Genomic DNA, 27415 nt, shown 5'->3' with positions numbered 1-27415 from the left:
GTGTGTGCGCACGGCCATCACTCCATGCAGGTCTGTGAGTGCGGGTGTTGCCCATGCGTGTTTGAGTGCGTGCTCATCCTCACTGAGGGTTTGATGGGCTTACTAACCGCCCCCCCTCTGCTTTGATTTAGCACTCGATCAATTGGCACCCTCCCCGGTGGTCCACTTGACTTCTGTCTGTAATCTTGTGTTCCTATGAGATCTCATCAGGAGATTACCTGCCTCCTGTTTCGCCGTCTTCATCTCCTCTGTAGGCCGTCGCTCTGAAACAAAACCTTTTTCCTTCCCTCTTCTCGATGGCGCTCTACAGTCGGGCCTTAAGCCGGCCTCTCCCTTTTCATTCCCTCTTCTCGATGGCGCTCTACAGTTGGGCCTTAAGCCGGCCTCTCCCTTCGAGATCAGCAGTCGCTGTAGTTGCCTTGAGAAAGAGCGTGTTCAAAACTCGCAAAGGAATCTCTTTAGGTTTTTCTTCCCGTTCCTCGGGTATTGCTCATTGCAAAAAATTAAAATTATAGAAGACAAATGTGTTCTGTACACATTTTTCTTATATAATTCCCCTGTTCTCATTTTCTGCAATTCTCATTTGTTGTTGCTCCCTCCTCCGTTCTTCATGCATAACAACACCTCGGTTGTCATCCTGCAGTCCTCATCATTACTTCTCCTCTCTGTGTCCAGAAACTGGCCACTGCAGCAGAGATCCTGCAGATGGAGCACCAGTGGAAAGATGAGTTTGAGGTAACAAACAGCATACATCTATCTTTGTGCGCTCAAGATACAGGGAGATATTGTGACATTTCATTCTACAATTGCTATAAATAATTGGTTAACTGCAGAGGACAGTTGATGGAATGTTCCCGGCAATAAACCCTGATGGCCAATGCACTAAGTGTTCATTAAATGATATTGGCCATTAAATTCTCATCCATGCCGAATGGCCTGTGCCATGTGGGTTACTGTGTCATGCTGCTCAACTGCACAGTAAATTGGAGCACATATTATTTTTGGTAGCTGTATGTATTAGCATTGGATTAGCATACTGCTATTTCATTCGCACAAAACACAAATTAATTCAACATGATCAATTATAGTTGGCTGCATGGCAATATTAGAATACAGAATAAAGAATTATATCCAAACTGTTATTCAGCTACATTCAATCTAGTTGCAGCTTGGAGCATAATTTATACACTAAGTTTTGTTTATTTTAAACGAAAAGAAGAAAATGAACCTACGACTTCATAAACTCCCCAACAATTTCTCCCTAGTAATGTATATGTTTATTATAAGAGAAGGCTAGAGGGCTAGCAAATTAATAAAGAAATGGAAATGAGTAACATAATGTACTATTGAATTTCCAAAGTGTTATTGTTTTCAAGTTGTTACCATTGAATTAATACAGCACTTAATATGTTTGTTTTTGTAAATTGTAACAGACCTATGTTCTTAAATTAATTAAATCTTGTCAATGAAAACCCTGTTTGAGTACATGAACGGGGTTCTTGAGAAAAAACATACTGCATTTGTAAAAATGTATAAAAACTAAACTCAATTATTTCTTAAGTCCTACATGACGGAAGTGTTGAAGCTTGTTGGAAGATTTCTATGTTTGTTTATGATGCTATGGTTATGATGTAATATTTTCTGATGTGAAAGTGTGTGGATGACGTGATCTAGAGGTGTGGTGAAGCCCTTTAATCAGGCAAACGTGCATGCAGAGGAGAGGATGAATGGCCGAACAGTCTCACAATCACACAAAGCTTTTTGTTTGTATTAATTTCTTTACCTTTGACTAAAAATAATTGTTTTACGTTAAGTGTGTGTGTACATGATTTCTCCTACCCATATGGTGTTCACAGGATGGGGAGATTGCCTACTACAACGCGAAGGATAACGTGAGTGTATTCTCTCCTCCACCTCCCTTATCTTTGTGTCACCTTCCTCTTCCTCTCCTCTTTCCGCGCTGTGCATTCCCCTTTAGTTCTTCCTCTTTCTTTCTTCTGCGTCGTTTCCAAATGCTACCATCTCTGTCGTGTTCACTTCCTCCAAAGGCTGACTGAATATGTTACACACGTGGGCACACACACACACACCCCCACCCCTCCCAGGTGACGAGGACTGTGCCATATTTCTACTCTAATTGACGGATGAGATGTATGAGCCGGCCTCACGGATGCTTTATTAACAAACCTCTGTTCACTCTCCCCCTCTCTTTCCAGCTCTCTGTCTACCCCACACGCTCCCTCTCTCTTCTCCCTCCATCCCTCCCTATCTCTCTCAAACGCACCCTCTCTCTTGTATTCACACAAACTATTGCCTCTCTCCCTCTCTTTTTCCCCGCTCTTGCTCACTCAAGCTCTCTCACTCTCCACTCTCTCTCTCTCCTCCCGCTCTCTCTCTCTCTCTCTCTCTCTCTCTCTCTCTCTCTCTCTCTCTCTCTCTCTCTCTCTCTCACAGACACACTATCACCCTCTTGATCTTGGTTTCTCTCCTGTCTTTCTCTAAATATATCTCCATTTCATCGTCTCTCTCACTCTCTCCGTCTCTCTCCCCCCCCCCCCGCGCTCACACCTTTGTGCTGCCTGCTGTCATATATCCCTGTCTATATGCTTCTCATTGAGATCATTTGGTGAATGCTCAGTTACACTCATAAATCTCCAGCTGAGCCACCGGGGATGCTGGCGGTTGTAAGGATGTCTCCTCCGCTTCGCTGACAGATCAAGTTGATAAGTGGGAGGCGGGGCCGATTAGACCGCACAGAGTGGACGCAGTTCTGTTTTGTATTGTTATTATTATAGCGTGCGATCGGAGTAATGATCTGTGCACACCTTAGCTGTGTTCGACATCGTTCCCCATCACGGACTTAGTGCACTATATAGGGTGCTCGCCATTTTGTACTGGTGTTCGAATTCTCAGTGGTTAATTTCATGCACTAGGCTATATAGTGCACTTAACATACCCACAATTTGAGTGTACATACGATGTTCCCTACATGTCACTCCCGTATACCACAATGCAATGCGGTCGTGTTTTTCCGGAGGAGAAGAAGAAGCTGAATAACCCCGAAAACGAATACATTTAATGACGTCTCCGGCTTTCGCTTAGAAATGTCAACAATTTATTTTGGATTTAACATAGGTAATTTAACATTCAAATTTAATTAAAAAAAAACCTTGATCAAGGTAATGTAACATTCAATATCAATACAATCTCCGGCTTTCCTCGTGAGTGCCCGGTTTGTTTACAATACATGATGTGGGCGCATCTGTCTGCGCCACACAAATACCCGGCGCATTTACTGACGCAAATGACGTTTAAAAATGTTCAGCGTAGTGTCCGAATTCACGTTTGTTCGTTCCGCATATAGTGCACTATATCATGAACACTATATGGGGAATAGTGAGTGAGTGAATAGTGAACGATTTCGAACACAGCTCTTGTCACGCAGACACCATCGTTGAGCGAAAGCCCAGGTGTTGCTCATCACACTCATTTTGCGTCTGCTACTTTAATGCCAAGACATATATTCATAGACGTTGCGTTGATATTTTGGATACTTTGCTGTGCTATTTCGAACATCGTCTCCATATGGGAGAGGCGTGTCAACAAATCCAAGTACAGGAGGGAGCTACGTCTTTTCCCGATAAAAAGCTATGTTGGAAACATTTCTCAAACGATGTCAATAAGTCTTCTTCAGAATTTTTATTTTATTATTTAATACAAATATATTCATACATAGATATATCGTTGTTGTTTTTACCCTACGTAGATCGGAAATCCTTGCAAAAGCAACACAAATTGAAATTAATTGAGAATTGTACTAGTACTTATTATCCAGAGAAAAACTGCAAGTCCCCCGTTTATTTGTATTTCATTACCTCGCCAAAATGGCGGCCACGTTTACGTACGATCCAAAGGCCACTGCGGCGTCTATGTAAATATTTCTATTCTTTTATGTACACCAGGGAACCAGGACTGGAATTATCTTTGCTAGTTTAGTTTTCTACCCTTACCCTTAAAATACAAGAGCAGTCCCATTGTGTTATGAGCAACCCTTGTGTTTGTTGTAAATAGTGGATTCATTGTTTACTAAATGTGTGCTAGCGATGTGATGCTCATTCCTACGTTGAATTAAGTCAGCTTCTGCTTTTGTTTTGATTTGGTTACATTTTTCGAGGATGATTTGATAAAAACATTGAAAAAAACAAAACTTCCCCTCGTATGATCTCACAGCTGGACGTGAACGAAACCCAAGGCAGGAAGAACCGGATCCGTCCGGAGTTCAGGCAGGACTCCTCCTTTAAACGCCTGACCGATCACAACCACACTGCCGTGCACATCCCCACGGACATCTACGATGGCTGTTAGTACAATCTCTCTCTCTCTCTCTCTCTCTCTCTCTCTCTCTCTCTCTCTCTCTCTCTCTCTCTCATTCTCTCTATCTCTCTCTCTCTCTCTCTCTCTCTCTCTCTCTCTCTCTCTCTCTCTCTCTCTCTCTCTCTCTCTCTCTCTCTCTCGTACACAAACACACACTCACTCACTCACATGTGCAAGCCCTCACCAACAAACACATGCATGCACACACAGTGTAACTACTGGTAACCATGGATACCATACAACAAGCCCTAATGAAATGTGGTGCGTGTGTGTTATGACAATATGCACTTGGTGGGTTGAATCATCATTCACCAAAATGCCATAATGTAATATATGAGGCTTCTCCACTTTCTGTGTCCCAGGGATTAGGTCTGTGTCCTTGGAATACTCAAAGGCAGGGAGGGCAAGATGCTGTAACTCAGACCATGAGTACATCTCTGACAGATATATGTACACAGCATTATACAGTAGCAAACATAATGCTGTATGCATTATGCATACATGCACACTGGAACACACACACACACACACGCACACGCACACACCGTTCAATGGCCTCAATAGATGGAGACACAGGGTATAATGTTTGTCCTGGGACCTGAACGGCCGGAGGTGTTATTTACCTGCACAGTTACAGGGGGAGGCGTTATTTACCTGCATAGTTTACAATAATGTGTTCCACCTGAGGCCTTCTGACATTAGCCTGGTTCGCATCAAATCAAATGCCAGTCCGGAGAATTTGCAGACAGGACTGTGGCCTGAATTATAAATTATGCTTGCAAAGTATATTTTCCCCTCCGTGTGTGTGTGTGTGCGTGCGTGCGTGCGTGCGTGCGTGCGTGCGTGCGTGCGTGCGTGCGTGCGTGCGTGCGTGCGTGTGTCAGTGTCTCCCCTAACGCTACTTACAAGCCTGTCTCCAAGGAAATTTGGTATTCTTTTTGTGATGCCGCCCACTTATCTGGTGATTTGACAAACAAATCAAAATCACGGGCATGATTAAAAACAGAAACCTCCACCCTTGGCTGTCCTAATAGCCGCGTTGATTCTGTTGCACAGGTTGTTTCACCACGCGCAGAGCGCTGTTAGTGACGCATCTCTGGACTCACTTGTCCTCCCCACCCCTCTGTACAGCCGATCTGTAACCACGTAACGGCGCGCACATCCTCGCCGCTGCCCCCAGACACTAAGTGACAGGGCTTTGCCACCATGTATGTGGGTGGGTTTGAAACGGCCCAGTATCTCTGCTGTGAGGGTGGGCGGGGTGTCCTAAGGCCCCTCACTGGAGGTGAGGTAAGGGGGACCCACAGTGATCTGGTTCCTGTGATGAGAATGCATTGGGTTGGCTCTGCGGTCAGATCACAGCCAGGGCTGTGATCTGACCTATAGGTATGGGAGTAGCGAGGGTACAGGCATGTGGATTTATTTCTGTGTGAGCATGTGTGCGCCTGTATGAGAGCACCAGTGTGTGTGTGTGTGTGTGTTTGTCTACGTGCCTGCGTGTGTGTCTGTGTGCCTGAGTGTTTGTGCCTTTGTGTGAGGGTGTGGGTTTGTGTGTGTATGTATGTGCGCGTAGGGCTCTGATTGAGTGTATGCATGCAGTGCTGTCTGTTTTCTGTTGCCAACGGCAGATTTATGGTTACGGGTTAACAACTCTTTCAAATTGATCTGAAATCTATAAATGTTCAGCACGACTCTCCCCCGCCCCGGCAGGGAGAACAAGATTGGTCCTGCCACGCAAAGTGGGAGGTCAATGGTCCCGCAGTGACTGTAAACAGGAAGGATGGAGACGCACAGACGCCAAGACATCATGCATATCAACTAAGTCAATGACAAGCTCTTACTAGGAGACACGGGCAGAAAGAGAAGGAGGGAGGGAGGGAGGGAGGGAGGGAGGGAACACATATAATGATAAACAATAAAAATGGAGTAAAATTTAGATTGAAAAGAATATATAATGTTTTTAAACCGCTCTCGGTTTTTTCCTAGAGGCAATAAAAGTCCAATATGTAATCTGGGTCCTGGCCAGGGGGCTGGGGATCGGTCATTGATCTGAGTCCTCAGGAAGCCTTTGGTTACCGTAGCCTATAGGAGATCCTTCACCCCTAAGGTGTCCTTCTGTGGCTGCCGTGGCTGTTTGCTAGTGGGGACACCCGACTGGTCTGAGAGTCCGTTCATCCGTCTGTCTGCCTATTTTATTCATGTCATCTATCTACCTGGCTATCTTTCTGGGATGTATTATAGAGATGTATCCGTCTGTCTGTCTGTCTCGATCTCTCCTCTCTATACATATAGATCAAATGTTACTAATCCTCATAGGTGTCTGGGGCTTCGTTTAAGCTGGTGGAATTCATGCAAATTAGCAGTCAAAGCTTCACGTCTGACCGAGTTCAGTCAACCAATCAATCACACACGGTACACAAAGACTGACACGTCGTGGGAGATGGAGATATTGGCAGAGAGAGAGAGAGAGGGGGAGAGGGGGAGAGAGAGAGGGGGAGAGAGAGAGAGGGAGAGAGAGAGAGAGAGAGAGAGAGAGAGAGAGAGAGAGGGGGAGGGAGAGGGGGAGGGAGACGGGTTGAAGACACAATGGAGGAAGTGGGATCCTGTGTTTGTCTTAGTGTGTGAGATGTGACGCTGGCCTGACCTCGAGGTGTCTGGCTGCTGGGTCTTTACATTCATGATGCCCGTCGTCTCTCACGTTAAAGATCAATCTTCAAATGACAAACTCACGCACACACGCACGAGCACAAGCATGCACCCATCAAACCGCACACACGCACACGCACACACAAATTGGCAACACATAAATCTTTATAGATTTGGCGTCTCCATTCCCTCTGGGATTGACAGATGCTGTGTACTAAAAGGGCACGTTCGGTTGCTGGGCAACCGAAAATAACCACAATCTTCCAGAGTTGACGACAGATGGATGTAGCTAGTTTCGTAACCATGCGCTCCTATGTTAACTTACGACCGACGACGGGTCCGCTTAGCTCAGGAGGTAGAGCAGTTGTCCTGTAACCGAAAGGTTGCTAGTTCGATCCCCAGCTCCTCCTAGCCGAGTGTTGACGTGTCCCTGAGCGAGACACTTAACCCTAACTGCTCCTGACGAGCTGGCTGTCGCCTTGCATGGTTGACTCTGCCGTCGGTGTGTCAATGTGTGCATTAACCGATGTAAGTCGCTTTGGATAAAAGCGTCTGCTAAATGTAAAATGTAAATGTCTTCCTATAGCTGAACAGCATGCGAGGTCAGACATTACAATGAAAATAGCCAGAGAATATTAGTTGAAGGTCAGTATCCAGGGCTGCCTTGTGAGCTCCAGTATTGTTTCTATATTGTTGTAATGTTGGTATAATGTTGTCCAGTAGTGTGTGTTGCTGCTGTTGGGTGTGGTGCTGGGGTCGGTGGGCGTTTCACATTGCTTCATGGTTCCCAGTGGTCTAGTGGTGGAGGTCTCCCTGGCTCAATACACACGCACGCACGTACGCACGCACACACAGGCACGCGTGCACACACACACACACAAACACAGGCACACACACACTTTCTCTCTCTCACACACACACACACACACACACACACACACACACACACACACACACACACACACATACATTGCCAAACAAACACACACATACACTCAAACACATACATAGCCACACAAACACAGACAAACACAAACACACAAACATTGCATGTAGATCGGTTCTCAGCGGGTGTGTGTGTGTGTGTGTGTGTGTGTGTGTGTGTGTGTGTGTGTGTGTGTGTGTGTGTGTGTGTGTGTGTGTGTGTGTGTGTGTGTGCGTGCGTGCGTGCGTGCGTGCGTGCGTGCGTGCGTGCGTGCGTGTGCAGCCACCATCGTGCTGAATGAGCTGTACTGGACCGAGGCGCTGGCCGACGTCTTCAAGAGGAACCGGGAGGATGACCCCACCCTCCTCTGGCAGGTGTTTGGCAGCGCCACGGGATTGGCTCGCTACTTCCCAGGTAACCACACCCCCCCAACTTCGGTTCAGCTTATTGTTGTTGATTGTTTCAGAGGATCCCCATTAGCTTGTCCCCTAAGTGGGAAGAGCTAGTCTACCTGGGGTCCACACATAAAGACACAAAACATAACAATGCACAAGATACTAATCATAATTCAGGTAACAAAGATAATCTAAAAGGAGTCAGTCATTATAAACATCCTCAGAAATGATCGCAGTAGACAATTACAGTAGTAACTATATTTACAGTAGTAACATCCCCAAAAGTACATAAGTCCACCCCTTATGTCCTCATTCTTGTGAATTTGTTTGTCACGTGTTTATTATAGCACAGTGACACTGTGTTTAAGGACGTATCATTTATTGACTCAATGTACCCTCATTTTAACGATGAATTATTGCAACAGCATGTTTAGGGGTGCATAACGCATTGTGTTTATTTACATTCATACTACGTGTGTGTGTGTGTGTGTGTGTGTGTGTGTGTGTGTGTGTGTGTGTGTGTGTGTGTGTGTGTGTGTGTGTGTGTGTGTGTGTGTGTTTCTGTGTGTGTGTGTGTGCTTAATACATCATCCTTAAATACACACACACACATACAGTATATATCACACAAACACACACACTATACATAAATATAAATGCATAAACATATGTGTGAGTGTGTTTTTTACATGTTTATGGGTTTTTGAAATAGGTGTGTGTGAGTGTGTGTGAGTGTGTGTGCCTCATACATCTGCGGTATCAGCCACACGCTCTAACGTGGTGTGGTGTCACAGCCTCTTTAGGAGTCTGGAACCCTCCCGCTCCTCCAGTGATAGTGAGTTTTATTTATGCCCTGCGATTTATATTCATAAGATTCTCTGTCATCATGGGTCGCTTTATGAGGAACGTTTATGTGTAATATTTATGAAGTTTCATTTGGCCCCAGGAAGCTCCTGCCTGCTCCCATTCCCCCCTCAGTGGAGCACACACGAGAACAGCTCCTCATGCGATAAATTCAACAAAGAGGTTTTCTTTTACGCCACACTTGTGCTCTTTGAGGGGGGTGGGCTGAAACAGGGTGAAGTAGCAGCATGTGGCGCATTGTGTCGTTTCAATCAACAACATTTCATGTTTTGTCCCGGTTCCAAAAAATCCATGACGGTGATTGACGTGAAGTGTCAAGCGGAGACCGCAGGGCTCTGTCACTGCTCGACGACTGGATTTAGAATGTTTGAATATAATCAGTGTCAGAGGGAAGCAGGTGAGCTTGAACCGTCGCGTACTCTTGTACTTTATGGTTACCTTTACCTTTACGGTTTACCTTCCTTAGCTTCACCGTGGATGGACGTGCGCAAGACCCCCAGTAAGATCGACCTGTACGACGTGCGCCGGAGACCATGGTGAGACACAGCTCCCCTCTGCGCTGGAACGCTCTTTAATAACGGATTGTACGACGGGGTAGACCTCTTCATCCAATAACAAAAAAATAACAAACCTTGAGGGGAATAAATGTTAAATCGAAAGTATATATTTGCAACGTGATTCCCAATCGGGCATTGCAGACGCTCATAAAGGTGTTTGTGTGTGCATGTATTTGCTATGAATGTGCGTGTTGCCTCACATTGATTCTCGCTGCCGCAGGTACATCCAAGGTGCTGCCTCGCCCAAAGACATGCTGATCCTGGTGGATGCGTGAGTGACTCCTCACACACACACACACACACACACACACACACACACACACACACACACACACACACACACACACACACACACACACACACACACACACACACACACACACAGGTGCACCATCTCCATTGATCTCTTTGATTCGTTATCATCACATCATCATATCGGCTGATTAGAATGCACTGCGCGCTCCGGCTGACGTCTGCCTTGAGTCCATATTTCCCAGCGGCGGAGGAGTTCTTAATTACATTCAGAGAAAAGCTCAGCGAAGGGATAATGGAGAACGAGAGGAGGTCGTGCAGCCGGCGAGAGGGAGAAGAGGAGGGGATTGTGACGCCTCGGCTCTCTGTTTCCCTCCGCAGGAGCGGCAGCGTTTCGGGCCTGACGCTGAAGCTCATCCGGACCTCTGTGATCGAGATGCTGGACACCCTGTCCGACGACGACTACGTCAACGTGGTCTACGTGAGTACCCAGCGGCCGCAGCTCCGCGACGGACCCCCCAGATGTTCAGACCGGCGTACGCTGCTCACCGCACCGCGGTCCAGCTTGTAATCTGAGGTCTTGAAGGCATTGCGTGTTTCACACTCCGTGATTGATCGGCGTCAGGGGGTTACTCATCACAAGGTGTATGCCCCCCCACCTCGGCCCCCAGGAGGTGATTCCTCTGAGGGGGGGGGGGGGGGGGGGTCTTTTAAGAGGAAGGCGAATGGGGAAATTGAGATGTGGAATTAGAAATGTTGCTGACAGAGAATTCTCCAGTAAACGGGTGTTATGTCTCTTACACACGCACGCACGCACCGCACGCACGCACACACGAACGCACGCAAACACACAAAGACACACACAGGTGAGATGGATGAGGAGTAATGAAATATGGATTTCTCCTGGGCTTGCTACTGTGAAACGGGTCTGTAATGAAAGAGCCAATAGAACTCTATTGGCTGGACAGGCTTAAACCCTGCCTTACATGCCCCCCCACCCCAAGCATTTACCAGAGTGCGCGCGCTTGTGTGTGTGTGTGTGCGTGTGTGCGTGTGACTTTGTGTGCACGTGCGTGTGCATGCAGGCATGTGTGTACACACGTGTGTAGGTGTGTGTGTCTAAAAGGGATGAAAGCGTCCCTGAGCACCTGAAACCAGAGTGCCTAGTCAGTGGACACATCTGTTCACCCATTCATCACCACCTCCATCCCTCCATCTCAGCCCCATTCATCGCTCACTCACAACACTCTGCTGCATTTCACCGTGCGCCAACGACCATCTTTTCTGACAATAAAAGGTTTTTCCATTTCTCTTCCTCCCCCCCTCTCTTGCTCTCTCTTGATATCTCTCTCACTCTCTCTGTCTCTGTCTCTCTCTCTCTCTCTCTCTCTCTCTCTCTCTCTCTCTCTCTCTCCTCTCTCTCTCTCTCTCTCTCTCTCTCTCTCTCTCTCTCTCTCTCTCTCTCTCTCTCTCTCTCTCTCTCTCTCTCTCTCTCTCTCTCTCTCTCTGTCTCAGTCTCTGTCTCTCTCTCACCCCTCTGTCTCTGTCTCTCTCTGTCTCTCTCTCTCTCTCTGTCTCTGTCTCTGTCTCTGTCTCTCTCCTTTTTCTCCACATCTCTCTCGCTTCATTATATTAACATGCCAGTTGCAACAACACACCGCATCTAGAAAATATTGAAGTTGTCAAGAGAAACTAAAGAAAAACTGAGAACAGAACAAATAAACAAACATCCTAAGGGTGTAATCGTCTATCAGTTATTTTACCAATCCAGTACATTCTTCCTATTTCTGTCGAATTATGCTTCGTGAAGTCTCCGTTTTGTGTCAGTTTCTCCACTAGGAATATCTCTTCAACAATAGTTAGCCAATGATCTTTCGTTGGTGGTGTTTCTCTCGCTTCATTTTAAGAGAACCGTCCTACTATTTATTCGTCAATTTCTAACTAATCTTCTTACGCACAGATCTGCCTGCCCTTTTCCCTTCTCTTCTCTCTTTCTCTCTTTCTCTCTTTTTCTCGGTATATATGCATTTATCCTGTGTTAATGCATGCAAAGCAGGAGATTAGACACAGATCTAATTGTGCAGGTGTGTATGTATATAGCTGTCTGCTGATGGATCATTGAGCGTGGATGCTGGCGGTTGGAAGTTGACTGAGGGGCGGCCTTACACAGGCACACGTGCACACACACACATGCACGACACACACACACACACACACACACACACACACACACACACACACACACACACACGAACACACACACACCCCTATGTCTGAGGCCTTGAGGGTGTTGTAACCTGACACTAAATCATTCATCGCTGATATTACCCATTAATCCTCACTCATTAACAGAAGCCCAGGGACTAGCTTGGCATTTGGTCAAAGAAGATGCAACCACGCGCACACACAATAGCACACACACACAGACACACACACACACACACACACACACACACACACACACACACACACACACACACACAACCACGCGCAAACCCACACACACCTACACGTACATACACACTTACGCACGCACACGTACACACACACACACACACACACACACACACACACACACACGCACACACACCTCATGGATCGGTGGACAGGTGCAGATGGCAGGTCTCTCTCGCTCTTATTCCCGCTCCACACTCATGCTCACCTCTCGCCCTCTCTCTCGACCGAGTCTCTGTCTCCCCGGTCCTCGACCGGTTGGACCTGCCGCCTCCCTCCTCCTCCGGGACGGCGGCGCTGCCTTCCAGTCAGTCCAGCGGGCCGAGTGGAGCACTGACTCCTCCGGGACTAGGCCTCGTGGAGATCACTCCTCCTCTCCTCCTCCCGTGCGCCGCTGCTCACCCCCCCCCGCTCCCCAAAACCTGAACCCTCGCACAAGCACACACAAGGACCCGCTGTAACAGGATCACAAGACAGGAAGGGGGATTAGCATGGATATTATTCAACTCTACAGGGACTGGAAGACCAAACATACACACACACACACACACACACACACACACACACACACACACACACACACACACACACACACACACACACACACACACACACACACACACACACACACACACGCACACACACTGCAACGACTCATTATTTGCAAGACCCGTACCTCATTTGCAGCACTTGTCAACGTGCCTCCGGGCAGTATTATCCCTTAGTCCCTCTGGCGGGTACTGTCAATGGAACGGGGTCACACACACACACACACACACACACACACACACACACACACACACACACACACACACACACACACACACACACACACACACACACACTGACCAAACGCAAATGCAAGCACAACACGCACGCCAGCCGATGCAGATGTACATCCGGTGAGATGGCTCTCTGTGCCCCCCTATCTGCATGGCCATGTGGGTCTGCCGTTCCACAGGGCCTCGGCCCCCAGGGACACATCGCCCGGTCGTGATCGATGAGCTGCAGAGTGGTTCTCCCAGGGTTCCCGAGCCGCGCAGGCAGACTGCTGGCTGCAGCGCGCTGCCCTTTGGCTCCGTGTTCTCTGTCCTGTGTGTCTTCTTTCTGTGAGCCTGCATCTCCATGCATGTTCCTGTCTGTTGTGCGTGTGTGTGTGTTTGCGTGCGTACGCGACCGCGTGCGTGCGTGTGTGCGTGTCAGTGTTTGACGGTGTGTGTGGCTCACCTCCGGTTAGATTGTGTTCTTAAAACCTGCCTCCCTTTCTTCCGAAGCGGGTGGTGTTTCCATGGGTACCAGATCACTGAGCTTGCAGGATGTAGAGCAATTAGTGACTCCTGATGAATGTGTCTGTTTACCACCGACTCATAATAGCCAAGGCCAAACACGGATATGGGCGGATGGATGTGTGTGTGTGTATGTGTGTGTTTGTGTTTGTGTGTCCGCGCTTGAGGGACAGTTTCATCGAAATGAATATCCTTGTGTTTTCTGATGCTGGGGCTAATTTTGGGGTTCATGGTTGGCAACTCTGCCTCTAGTCATGTCCTCGAATGCTATTTAGTAATAATAATACTGGTAATAACAATCCATCTAAACTGCGCTTTTCAACACAGCCGAGGTGCTTTACACAGGACGGAGCTAGAGACCTAGCTAGACACCAGAGACTCAAGACCCATCTCCTTCTGTTCGCTGGTTTGCCTTCCAGTTCAACACCAGGGTGAATATTTCGGGCTGCTTCGACCATCTGGTCCAGGCCAACGTCAGGAACAAGAAGCTGCTGAAGGACGCCGTCCAGAACATCAAAGCCAAGGGCATCACCAACTACACCAAAGGATTTGAGTTTGCTTTCGAGCAACTCTCCGTGGTGAGATTATGTTTCCGTGCAAACACAGAATGATGCATAAAGGTGTATGTATAAGGTGTATGTTGGTGAGAGGTCAACAGTGAAACCATAGTGTGTGAATAAGGGGCAGGGAGAGGGGGGTCACTACTATGAGAGCAATGGTCACTGATATGCATAGGATGCGTGCAATGATTCTCCTTTGAAATTTCTGCAAAAATGGTCAAACACTGCCATCTGGTGGCGGACCATGTTGACCCCCTCTCTCTGTCTTCGTTCGCTCTGGCTGCTCTGCTACTCATACCGCTTATTGGGGACAGGATGAGGGTGATAATAAAATTAATTAAAAATAAATTAAAAAAACTGTCATATGTAGGGTAAAATACCAAACCATATCTATCTTCTATCTCACCGGAAATAGTCCAGAGAGAGGTAGTCAAGGCATGAGCATGCTTGACTTGTTGCATCCAACACGTTGGGGGTATGCAATTGACTTTGCTTATTACACAAAGAACCTGTTAAACCTCTTAATAAACCTGTGTTAAACTGCTGTGCGACACGTCTTCAAAACCGAAGTACACGTTTTGAAGCAAGGATAGCAATTATAGCAATGCATGGTCTTGGAATAACTTCATTCCACACTCTCACAACATTGTGTGTGTATAAGTCGTGTCTTCTGGGTGAACAGTGACTACAAACTCGTTGTCCTTGAGGCATAGAGAGGTGGACAACATGAGCACCACATGCATTCCATCAGGAGCCGCGGCGGTTTGTTGGCATGCCAACCGTATGCACCTTACCGTACAACGCTCAGTGCCATTATGTTTATGTGCACATGTCAAAACAGAAAAAACGAACAAACAAACAGAATACCAATATGATATTTAATGTGAACCCGAGAGACCAAACGGTGCACAGTAGTCCTTCAAACACGCGTTGCAAAGGGAAAGAACAGAGTTACACAGAGAAACGCTCTTGGCTTCCATGGAGTGTTATCATACTTAAGCTACCCACAGCATGGAACGATATTACCAGTGTGTGCTCACGGCTCACAGCCATTGGGGCGGCGCTCATGGAACTGTATCTTCTGGTATGGAGTTGTCATTGTGTTTGTTTTGGTATCGCTTCAGCGTCATTGTCGGGAGATGCTGGAGTGATGCGAGTGTTGTTCTCTGTTTAGACAAACGTCAGCAGAGCCAACTGCAACAACATCATCATGCTGTTTACGGACGGGGGAGAAGAGAGAGCTCAGGCCATCCTGGAGAAATACAACACTGACAAGAAAGTAGGTTAACACACACACGGGCACACAGACACGCGCGCGCACACACACACAGACACACAGACACAGACACGCGCGCGCACACACACACAGACACACAGACACAGACACGCGCCCATAGACGCATGCGCGCACAGACGCATGCCCGCACAGACACACCGGGGCAGACACACGCACACACACATGCACACTTGCGCAAACACACTTGCCCAAACAAACACAGATGCAAGAACAAACAGACGCATAAACACAGAGTGTGTGTGCACACAAACACACACACACCCACACACACACACACACACACACACACACACACACACACCCACAAAATAGCTTATGAAACAGTAGGCTGAGTGAGTTACTTTAATGTGGCTTGATGGGCTCTCTCAACAGTTTTACTAGACACAGCTCTTTGGAGCTCCCTTTGGATCTGATCTTCCGACTGCACATCCTTTCTAAAGCATCCACGTGTGTGTGGATGTGTGTGTGTGTGTCTGTTTGTGTGTTTGTGTGTGTGTGTGTGTGTGTGTGTGCGTGTGTGTGTGGGGGTTTGTTGTGCAAATTCTCTGGAATAGAAACACAAATACTTTACATGCATAGATGCATACATAAACAGTATGTAATTGATCCACATACATACACTACGATCTATTATTCTGCATAGTGCAAGTACACATGGGACAAAGATAAATAGGTCTGCGTTAGCTAAACCTATACCTCACATTTCTGCGCGTGTATATATTTTCTTTAAATACAATCATCTGTGCTCTTACACCACAGAGGCGGTGTCACTACCTCCCAATGAAACTAATCTCCATGCATCACAGGATGCTTTTTTTCTTTCAAAATAATCAAAAATAACAGGATGGGACCTACGTCTGACGGTGTTTGTGTTTTCTACTGTTTTGAGCCGGGGAACAAATACGAAGATATATATAGCCTGATGTTAACCCTAATTTTGCCCCTTCGCAGTGGTCCGCTCCAAAACAGGGCAGGTCACTCTGAACACTGGCTCCACATCATCTTGTGCTGTGCGGGGGTTTAGGATTCACATCTGTAGCCTGCTGCCGATCCCGGTCGTAAATACCAAACACGTTTCATATTTACGACTGGGGTAGGGGCCGATCTGACCGTGACCCCCTAGTTCGGGTCAGTCGTTAAATCGTGTCCTCATGGTGACCGATCTGATTCTTCCAGTCGGTTGGGATTGCGCACGTCTTGTCGGGCGCGTCCCAGACTGTTTACCTGTGCTGTCCTGTTGCAGGTGAGGGTGTTCACCTTCTCTGTGGGCCAGCACAACTACGACAAAGGACCCATCCAGTGGATGGCCTGCGCCAATAAAGGTACAGCATTCGAGAACACCGTTATCCAGGTTGTTAAGCTACTCTTAATAGCGCTGGAGCTGCTGTACAACACTAGTTTTAGAAAATGACAGTCATGAAATCCCTCTTCCTGGGCTCCATTGTAGCATATTGCAGTGCATGGCACTTTCTAATAGCGATGCAAGCCGTGTTTTCTATCTACTGCACCCTCAAGCTGTACTTCCCTCAGGCAAGTATCACATTTCCACGCTCATCTATTATTACGATGACTGTTTTCCAGGATACTTTTACGAGATTCCCTCCATCGGCGCCATCCGAATAAACACGCAGGTGAATTTGTTACTAGGATTTTACTGCATAATGGAGGCCTATTTAACTAAAGTGTCCATGTGTAATGTAGTCGATTTTCAGTATGAAGTGTGTGTGTGTGTGTGTGTGTGTGTGTGTGTGTGTGTGTGTGTGTGTGTGTCTGTGTCTGTGTGTGTGTGTGTGTGTAGGAGTATCTGGATGTGCTTGGGCGACCCATGGTGCGGGCCGGTCAGCAGGCCAAGCAGGTCCAATGGACCAACGTGTACCTGGACGCCCTGGTAGGACTTAACATCGACATCTATCGTTGACTACAGTTTCCTGATCCAGGTTACGTAGTATAGAATGTACTATTGTCTTTCTGTTGGTGCGTTGTTGGTATTTACATAGCAGGGCACCTTTCAAGACTGTTCCATAATTTCTCCTCTTTTCACATTACAAATTAAGAGGTAACACTTTGCTATTTTAAAATGTTTGTAGTCGGTACTGCTTCATACACGTTTGGAAAATAGGGACCAAATTCCAATCCCGGGCCAAATTCCGGTCTCCTGGGCGACCCCGTGTGTGAAGCAGTACTTAATGTTAGTATGTTTGACTGTCCCCTTCTAATAACACACTAATAGAACGCTGGTCCTCCTCCTCTTCAGGAACTGGGGCTGGTCATTACAGGCACACTGCCGGTGTTCAACAGGACCAGGATCAGAGATGATACAAATGGAGAGGTACAGGCCGGTGCAGTGACACACTGCTTAGAGCCCCGGGCCGAGCGGGGAGCTCATGCATAGATTCTCTTTGTTCTCTGACTCCATTTCTCTCTCTCTCTCTCTCTCTCTCTCTCTCGCTCTCTCTCTCTGTCTCTCTCTCTCTCTCTCTCTCTCTCTCTCTCTCTCTCTCTCTCTCTCTCTCTCTCTCTCTCTCTCTCTCTCTCTCTCTCTCTCTCTGCCTCTCTGCCTCTCTGCCTCTCTGCCTCTCTGTCTGTATGTCTTTTCGTCCGTCTCTCTTTCCCTCTGTCTTTCTGTCTGTCTGTCTCTCTTTCTTTCTGTCTCTCTGTCTCTCTGTCTCTCTTTCTTTCTGTCTCTCTGTCTCTCTGTCTGTCTCTCTGTTAAAGACCCAGAACCAATTGATTCTTGGGGTGATGGGGATCGATGTGTCGCTGAATGACATCAAGAAACTAACACCACGATTTACTGTGAGTAGGAGCAGTGACGCACGCATGCACACATTCACGTGTGCGAGCACACACACACACACACACACACACACACACACACACACACACACACACACACACACACACACACACACACACAAACGCACACACAAACGCACACACACGCACAGAGTCTGTCAAGTCAAAGAAGAGTTCATTGTGTGCTCTCTGGGCGAGTGAAATGATAAAGCATTGTAATGAAATGTGTCACTCTTACTTGACGTCTTTTTGACCACAGATGATATTAGTTTCTGCAGAAGTCTACAGAGCCTTTTCCCCCGCAATAATCTTCAGAACTGAAGGCATTTATGTGTTTTTTTAACGTCTATTACTAGGAACAGCCCCGTCTTTGGGTTTAGGGATCATAACTATGCATATCTGTCCTTGGTTTCAGATCGGGCCAAACGGATACTACTTTGCCATTGACCCAAACGGCTACGTCCTGCTGCATCCCAACCTTCAGCCCAAGGTAGGTCATCCTCCTCTTCGTCCACTACACGTCATGTGCACTGCGTTCGTATCGTCCTCAACACCCTGATGGAACATTCTCCGATCCTCCAGAGAGCAATGAAACAGTGGCAAGGCAGAGGTTCTCTGACAAACGTTTCCCACAAAGAGTATTATCGGATGTCATCTGGCTGCAGATGTCAGCCCGAAGGTTGCTCATTACCGTTTGACATGTATTAGCTAGAGAGCTGGCAGCCGGCTGTCATACGTGCAGAGTATATATCTATATATAATGAAATAAATGAGCTGACGATTCTGCAAAAGCCTTTTAACATTCCATGTTCTTTTTTATTTGATTTTCATTGAGATGAGTGGATGACATGATCCCGAGGGAATAATTAAGGCTAGGTTGCCAAGACCTGAACTGCTATTCAAATCATCTATAGTATATTTTCTCTGACAAAACTCATTAAAAAATGGTCATTCTCTTAAGTGAACTTTTAAGGACCAAAGAAAAGCTTCACTCAGAAATGTTTTATTTATTTAAAGATATAGACCCCTCTGAGTGATCTTGAATAAAGAGTCAAAGCAGGCAAATGCATTGCAGACATTTTTGAAAAAAACAAACCTTTAAAACAGAGGTGTGATAGTCACGGCTAACACAGGTGTATGTTCTAACCTGTTAACCTGGTTATAATGGCCTATTTGGATATACAGTGGCAGGTCCTTGTGGCAGGTTCGAGTGTTGAAGCTACATATGCTACAACAAGTCCACGTTGGCCTTCGCCTTTGGTGCGGAGGGACTCTGTGCTGACCTTTTACTTGAGATCAATGTAACAGTACGTGTAGCCCATGGCAAGTATGAATATGTGAACCCGTGGTTCACATATTCATTCTTGCCAAAGGCTTTTGTCACCATTATAGCAGCATTAGGTCACAACCTATCATCCAGTAAGACCTCGACCCAGCTTCACCTGTTGTTACCCTGAGCCTCCAGGCGTGGGTTTCTCTGGGCAGGCCACACGGCGGCCAGGTGCTACCCCAGGCCTGGAGGGCTCTGCGTTGGGGGTCAACTCTTCAAGTTAAACAGACCCCATCCTTTGGGATCCACGTCTTCATCTCATGTCATCAGACGTATCCAACTGTGATCGGCAGTGACACACATAATGGATGGAATCTCACGTCACCTTAAGAGTGTGAGAGCGTGTGTTGCTATGTTGGTGTGTGCGTGGGTGTGTGTATGTGTGTGCGCGTGCGTGTGTGTGTGTTCAACATGTGTGTGTGTGCATGTGTGGCCAATCCATGGTGTTTCTGTACTCTGTGTGCTAGAAGCGGATCCGTCAAAGGCAGCTCAGACTCAGTAATATGTACGCTGCCAGCTTCCATGAGGTGAGCCTGTGGAGGTGGATGCAGAAGTAGTCTCTACTGCAGTGCCTGTAGATTTCCAGGTAGAAATAGAAAAACAGCCAGCTTCCCTGGTAACAATACAGCTTCTGTAAACCTTGAAATCTTAGTTTAAACTTTGCCTTTGAGTCACCTTTGAGTGGCGCAATCATTGTTGAATTCCTCTTTTTTCCGATGCAGCTTTTGGTAAGGACACTGTGGAATAAAAACTTCCATGCACTCATGCGCATACACACACGCGCTCACACAAACACACTCACTCACAGATGTACATGCACTCTCACTCATTGATGAGCAATCGCACACAAACGCAGGCACACACTTACATTATGTCAGTTAAAAGAGGACAGGATTTGAGTGAGGCGGTGTTTGATTCCCTCACCTCTCCCCTGGGCTGCGTGTTCAAAGGTCTGTCTACAGACACACACAGCTGTCAGTCACTAGAGCGGCCTCCCCAAATGGCGACGTGCACAAATACGCACCATGACCTTGGATACCTCCCTGTCACCAACTGTGCGGCGTCACGCACCGTCACGCACTCTGCGGTACATTACGCTTTGTCTTGCCTCATCTTTTTTAATCTAATACCCAAACAACCCTCCGAGTTGTGCCGCGGCTCTAGGGTCAACCTATTTCTTGTCTTTCCCGCTCTGGTCCTCGTCTGTGTTTCTGCCGTGCCCTCCTCCCCTTCCCTCACATCCCCAGCTTGACGTTCTTCTTATGTACTCTTCCTCCCCCTCTGCTCTGCTCCGGTATGGACGCTGTCCGTCCCGTGCGGACCTCCTTGCCTTTCTTTCCATTTTGTTGCACATCTGTGTGATGTTTGATTCTGTCTGCCGCGCCACGGCTCTTGATGTCTTATTCTTTATTTTCTTGTTTTTCGTTGGGGGTCTGGTCTCGTCTTCATCACTCTTCATCTCACTCCGCCACCGACTTCACTCTCCCTTTTGCTGACACTTTAATGTAAGTTGCTGTTTCTACGTGTTTTTATTTTTCCGCGCGGACCGTCACTCTTCCAGGGTTCTCGTTGACGTGTCGGCGCTGCAGCGGGGGGCTCGCTGTCCCGAGTCCCAGCATTGATCTCCACAGAAAGACTCAATTAGAGCTGGCATGGAACCAGATGGGCCGGCTATCCATCTCTTCCATTCCAAATCGTATACATGTTGATTTCATTTTTTTGCAATACACTGACATACATCCCATGAGAAAAGCGACACACATGAAAGCGTCCGTCACCTCCACACGCCCCAACCGCACAACGATCTTTTGATGCGATTTCCTTTCGACGGCCAACGAGTAAAATTTCGGTAAAACGTTTTTATTCAAGCCAAATGTGTATCGGGTTGCATATTCTGCCGGTTTTATGGTAGGAGCCATGTATTTCTCTTCTATTTTATACCATCATTAAACTTAACTGGGACCCATAGGCTATTTAAAGAGAGAACGTTAACAAGCACCAGCGTCAGTTTGCATCAAGAGGGGTTCAGCCGTGGCAGCTCTGTCCTAGACCTGTTGTCAGGGGGGTCACCAGCTGCAGCCTTCTGCACGGACCAACCCACGGTGTTCCAGTACCTACTCCCCTGGAGCGCATTAGACCCACAGAGACAGAACAGAAGAGAGCCAGCGCTGCATTGATCATAAGCATATGCTTATGAACATGCCGGGCTCGTCGGCATTTGAAAGGAAATCGCCATTAGGGACACCGTTTAGAAGATAGAGCATTCACCTCTGTGCTTTGAACCCACATCTGATGATCTAGTGATGGTGGGTTAAGCGGTTTACTGCAGTTGATGAGGACTTCAAAAACGGCCAATAGAAAGTGAAGCTGTAGCATCACGCTGCGAACTACATTTGGGGAACAACTGATCTGCCAGCTGATAGATAGTACTGTGTGGAAATGTGATAATGTCTGTTGTTTTATGCACGTCATTTTCTTTCCACCAGAACCCTAAATTCCAGGAGCCTGTGACCCTTGACCTAATGGATGCTGAGCTGGAGAATGACGTTAAAGTTGAGGTACTCTTTGTTTTCTATCTCACTCTATGTGTGTGTGTGTGTGTGTGTGTGTGTGTGTGTGTGTGTGTGTGTGTGTGTGTGTGTGTGTGTGTGTGTGTGTGTGTGTGTGTGCGCGTGTGTGTGTGTGTTTGCGTGTGTGTGTGTGTGCGTGTACGTGTGGTGGATGGCCTCACCTATCCTGCGTCAGGCTGGTTAGACTCTGGGGCATGCTGAGACTGCACACCTGTGGTGCATTGGGCAATCAATGCAAACCGGATAAAGGAGCCGTCACTACACACTCTCTGACAGGGCAGCAACAGGGAACACCTGCTTTGCGTGTAACATTAATTCAAACTCTAAAATAAACCAGTTTACTCATCGTCCACCTGTGTCCTTGTCGTCAGAGGTTCGAAAGCCGCCAGCGGGGGAAAACAATCTGTGAATATGAATATATTCTTCAGTTTTCTGACACAACACTTATTGATGCAGATGTGGAGCGGTTGGGTAACTGCGAAAATGCACACAGATGTCCCGTCTCCCCTGACAACACTGATGAAGCTATCTGCCTCTGTCTCTACCCAGTCGTCAAATATGGTCTTATACCATCCTCGACTCATCAACTGTGTGTGTATTTGTGTGTCTATTATTAGAATATGTTTGGATTTCACTCCCGCTTCTCTCTCTCTCTCTCTCTCTCTCTCTCTCTCTCTCTCTCTCTGTCTCTGTCTCTGTCTCTGTCTCTGTCTCTGTCTCTGTCTCTCTCTCTGTCTCTGTCTCTGTCTCTCTCTCTCCGTCTCTATCTCTCTCTCTGTCTCTCTCTCTGTCTCCCTCTCTCTCTCTGTATCTCTCTCTCACTCTCACTCTCACTCTCACTCTCTGTCTCCCTCTCTCTCTCTCTCCCTCTCTCTCTGTATCTCTCTCCAGATCAGGAGAATGATGATAGACGGCGAGATAGGAGAGCAGACCATTGAGACCTTAGTGAAGACCCAGGATGAGGTGAGCGAGAGGCTAACACAATATCTCGTCAACTCACCGGGATCCAGAGGTCCACCAGATGTATGAGTAGGTGCCGTAGCACGGCTCCAAGGTCAACCGTCTAACATTGAACTTCTGCTTATCGTGACATCATGGGAACCCTGTATATCCCCAGGACTGAATAGTAATGGGGCTCTCAGAGGGGTTCATTTGCGTGTGTGTGTGTGGGTGTGTGTGTGTGTGTGTGTGTGTGTGTGTGTGTGTGTGTGTGTGTGTGTGTGTGTGTGTGTGTGTGTGTGTGTGTGTGTGTGTGTGTAATCTTTGACAGCGGTACATAGACAGAGGTGTGCGGACCTACACCTGGGGACCGGTAAACGGAACAGATTACAGGTGAACTGTTGTTACAACATCTTCAAAATATGACAAATTGGATTTTATACAACGAGCATGGCAGTTACCAAAAACTAAAACCCGTCAGCTCATCTCACCTAGTAGCGATAACCGGTTGCCGTTTTTAACCAAATCTCGCATCGCAAATTCTGTTCACTGTGTTTTGTTTGTATTATTTTCCCCTATAGCCTTGCCCTTGTCCTGCCTAAATACAGTGAACACTTTATTCAAGCCAAGCTGGGGAACGACATAGAGGAAGCCAAATGTGAGTATGCGGTCGTGCTATAATTGTCTATAGCATAGGCATGCTAAAGACGTGGTCAAACCCAGTGCTTTCCCGTCAGCGAGACAAGCCTTACTCTAACTCTCATGACTTAACCGGGCTCACTACCAAGGTGTCCTGCCCCGGACTTGAACGGCTAACAATCTATCGAGAGAGAGAGAGAGAGAGAGAGAGAGAGAGAGAGAGAGAGAGAGAGAGAGAGAGAGAGAGAGAGAGAGAGAGAGAGAGAGAGAGAGAGAGAGAGAGAGAGAGAGAGAGAGAGAGAGAGAGAGAGAGAGAGAGAGAGAGAGAGAGAGAGAGAGAGAGAGAGAGAGAGAGAGAATGTGTGTGTGTGTCTGTCTGTGTGTGTGTGTGTGTGTGTGTGTGTGTGTCTGTGTGTGTGTGTGTGTGTGTCTGTCTTCATGTGTGTGTGTGTGTGTGTGTGTCCCCTTAGTGGGGCCACTGTAGTGGCTCCACCGTAGCGTGACTCTCCAGAGTTGTCCCTCCGCCCACACATGCTTGGCTCTCCCCCTGACCCTAAATCAAAACGCTGGCTCTTTTTCATCTCCTGCTCTTCTTCTGTCCCTCCTTCCTCCGTCCCTCCCGCCCCTTTCCTTCCTGACCTCGGCTTCACTTTGACGGACATCTTGGCTCGTGAGAGGAGACGGAGCACCCCCCCACTAGCTCATTATCACCTCTTTTTACTGAGCCGTGAAACGACAGTTTACCCATTTCACAGCGTTGTCAGAGGACCTGTTATCTACATCTCCGGCTCCCTCTCCCTCCCCCCCTTCCTCTCTCCCTCCCTTCTTCTCCATCTCTGTTCTCCCTCTTCCACCTCTAGATTCTTCCCTTTGGGGCAGACGTATTCCCCCAGTAGCGCACCGGACAGACGCTCCGCCCCTTGGAACACGCACACCCTCCTAACTAGGGTTCTGTCCCACTCACAACCCCCTTCTGTCTCCTTCTTGGTACCCCACCTCTCTCTCCGGGTTATAAAACTGTCTCCACCTTCCTCTCCTACCCCCTCTTATACCTTGCATCATTCATGTCCTGCCCCCCCCCCCCCCCCCCCCTCCCTCCCTCCAGTCCGTTGTTCATTTGCTCTCTAGTAGTGTACCGTATTCCCAGACTTCATCCAACCCCAATCCTCTCTAGTCTCTCCCTTCACAACAAGCGCTAACAAAGCAACCTGGGTAGCTTTAGCACGGCTAATGCTAAAGCTAATGCGCACATCAAAAAGAAGCCCCTGCACCCTGCAAATGAATGTGCTGGTGCAAATGAGTGTCTCTGTCTTTGTCTCTTTCTTTCCCTGTCTCTGTCTCTCTCTCTACCCCTCTCTTCCTCTCTCCCACTCTCTCTACATATAATGAATGATGTGGTTTTCTCCAATGATTGAATCTGGTTCTCTACTTTCATCTCTCCTCTTCTTCGTCGATCCCTGCTGGATGCATACAGCTTCTCCCTGGGGCAAGTACCTACTGTGTTTGTTTTGTGATACTGCATGAAGCTGTCCGTGCCTTTGACCCGTTTCCAGGGGTATGTCGGCACCATATCTATGTATGAGGCATGCCATCTTATACATAATACATAATGGATGGATGGATGCTCTGATGAATGCATCGCCAGATAGATGGATTTTTAATTGCCTGTAACTTTGAAGAAACAACTAAACAACTATGAGAGAGAGAGAGAGAGAGAGAGAGAGAGAGAGAGAGAGAGAGAGAGAGAGAGAGAGAGAGAGAGAGAGAGAGAGAGAGAGAGAGAGAGAGAGAGAGAGAGAGAGCGCTAATGGAGAAGAATGGCGTTTTGCTTTGATCGAGGAACATAATTAGTGGAAAGCGACGTATAGACATCTGGTGTGAGTGCTTTCATTTTATAACTTTAATGTGGTGTCATAAAGCACGAACGGCTGATGGAGCAGTTATCAGAGAAGTTGGCAGACTTTTACCATGAAGTGTATTTATTTAGATTTTTGCTCGTGTATCATTGCACTTCTTCTCCTTCTTAATGAGGCTGTCAGTGAGCCATAAAGACTGTCCAAGTCTTTACAGGCCGCTTAAAGTTAAAGTATAGCTTAAAGCACGGCGGCAACAGACTCCGTTCAGATTAGTCTTGATGATCAGTCTGAGAACAGCTCTGTGTTCTGGAGACACAACCCATTAATGTGAAGGGCTTTTGTTCAAGGTCCCAACACCTAGCACTCTTCCTTCACGTAGGGATGGCTGAACAATGGACGGCCTGGGGGTTTGTTGTTGGAGATCACAAGAGATAGACCTATAAAGGGCTCACTGAGATGAGACATTCCAAACACGTTTTCCTATAAACAGAATGAAATCCCCGTCAAGACAGGAGTACCTACTGTGATAACTGCTATTTCCCTTGCAGTACATATAGTTTATAGTTGAGGTATAATCTAGCTTTTAATAAGCCTTTATAGTGTTCTGTAGATATTCAATAAACTAGGTTGTATTCATAAAAGCGCTGTGAGATAATACTGTAGGAGGATAGTGTTTCACATCTTCAGGTTTTTTGTGGTGTGTTTAAATCATTGACTTTCTCCTTGTCCTCTCTTCTGCATCTCCTCATCTGTCTGCGCCTCCTGGGTCACTACAGGACAGGAAGGCAAGTTAATCCTTACTTCCTCCCTTTCTCTTTGGATTTTGTTATTTTACATTATCCAGTACCCCGTGTGTGTGTGTGTGTGTGTGTGTGTGTGTGTGTGTGTGTGTGTGTGTGTGTGTGTGTGTGTGTGTGTGTGTGTGTGTGTGTGTGTGTGTGTGTGGTTGCATTTGTGGATGCATGTAACCATGCTCACAGGAGATGTCTGTCTGTCTGTGTGTGTGTGTGAGACCAGATATTCGTTTGTGTCAGTTTTATGTCTCGCTGACTGGAGATTTTTCGTCCTAAACAATGTTTTGTAACAGTCGGTGTGTGCTTGAATATCTTCCCAAGTGTATTGTTCTTCGATCTAACGCAGGGCATAACTCTTATATTCTGCATACATTTATCATTTATCTTTCAATAATCGCCTGTGATGTGGAATTCTTTTAGCTGTGGGAACAATGCAACTGGACACGTTTGAAGAGTATGGACACACCTTCATTGCTCCCAGGTGAATAATGAGATACTATTGCATTGGTAAAACAATGGTTTCATATCCTACAGTATAGCATAATTTTGTTTTTCTATGAAGTACCGCAGTTGTAAGCAGCTATTAATCTTACTTCGAGAGAGATCTGCTCTACAGCAGAGGGAGTGCTTCAATAGCATACAGCATTATACTGTATCTGCAGGTGGAACAGTCCAAACAGCATAACTGTTTAACATTGTGTCTGCAGGGAGTACTGCAAAGAGCTGAAAGTTTCGGACAACAACACACACTTCCTCATCGACTTCAATGAGTTCATTGAAAGTGACGCTCCCAAAGCCTGTGAGTGCTGCATTATGTCCCATGCTTGTCCCCCCCTCCCCCATGCATGTCCCCCCTCCCTCATGCATGTCCCCCCTCCCCC

General features: G+C 47.1%; 1 protein-coding gene across 6 annotated transcripts in view; it reads left to right on the top strand.

Annotated features, from left to right (window-relative positions):
* LOC115551161 (voltage-dependent calcium channel subunit alpha-2/delta-1) overlaps positions 1 to 27415 on the top strand; it is a 60942-nt gene that overhangs the window by 19245 nt on the left and 14282 nt on the right. For 3 of the 6 annotated variants that reach the window (XM_030366723.1, XM_030366722.1, XM_030366724.1), the window contains exons 4-27: positions 676 to 735; positions 1857 to 1892; positions 4231 to 4360; positions 8228 to 8359; positions 9671 to 9740; positions 9982 to 10032; positions 10395 to 10494; positions 14173 to 14331; positions 15488 to 15592; positions 16854 to 16932; positions 17192 to 17241; positions 17409 to 17498; positions 17865 to 17939; positions 18326 to 18406; positions 18822 to 18896; positions 20204 to 20263; positions 22238 to 22294; positions 23198 to 23269; positions 23577 to 23638; positions 23827 to 23903; positions 25359 to 25370; positions 26517 to 26525; positions 26955 to 27015; positions 27242 to 27333. In XM_030366723.1, the coding sequence (XP_030222583.1) occupies positions 676 to 735; positions 1857 to 1892; positions 4231 to 4360; positions 8228 to 8359; positions 9671 to 9740; positions 9982 to 10032; positions 10395 to 10494; positions 14173 to 14331; positions 15488 to 15592; positions 16854 to 16932; positions 17192 to 17241; positions 17409 to 17498; positions 17865 to 17939; positions 18326 to 18406; positions 18822 to 18896; positions 20204 to 20263; positions 22238 to 22294; positions 23198 to 23269; positions 23577 to 23638; positions 23827 to 23903; positions 25359 to 25370; positions 26517 to 26525; positions 26955 to 27015; positions 27242 to 27333 (1795 nt within the window). Of the gene's footprint in view, positions 1 to 675; positions 736 to 1856; positions 1893 to 4230; positions 4361 to 8227; positions 8360 to 9670; positions 9741 to 9981; positions 10033 to 10394; positions 10495 to 14172; positions 14332 to 15487; positions 15593 to 16853; positions 16933 to 17191; positions 17242 to 17408; positions 17499 to 17864; positions 17940 to 18325; positions 18407 to 18821; positions 18897 to 20203; positions 20264 to 22222; positions 22295 to 23197; positions 23270 to 23576; positions 23639 to 23826; positions 23904 to 25358; positions 25371 to 26516; positions 26526 to 26954; positions 27016 to 27241; positions 27334 to 27415 lie in introns of all 6 variants that reach the window. The other 3 variants (XM_030366725.1, XM_030366721.1, XM_030366720.1) reach the window with 2 other exon arrangements.

Source organism: Gadus morhua, chromosome 9 (genome assembly GCF_902167405.1).
Source record: "Gadus morhua chromosome 9, gadMor3.0, whole genome shotgun sequence".
NCBI lineage: Eukaryota > Metazoa > Chordata > Actinopteri > Gadiformes > Gadidae > Gadus > Gadus morhua.
This window is presented reverse-complemented; position numbering and strand designations above follow the sequence as displayed.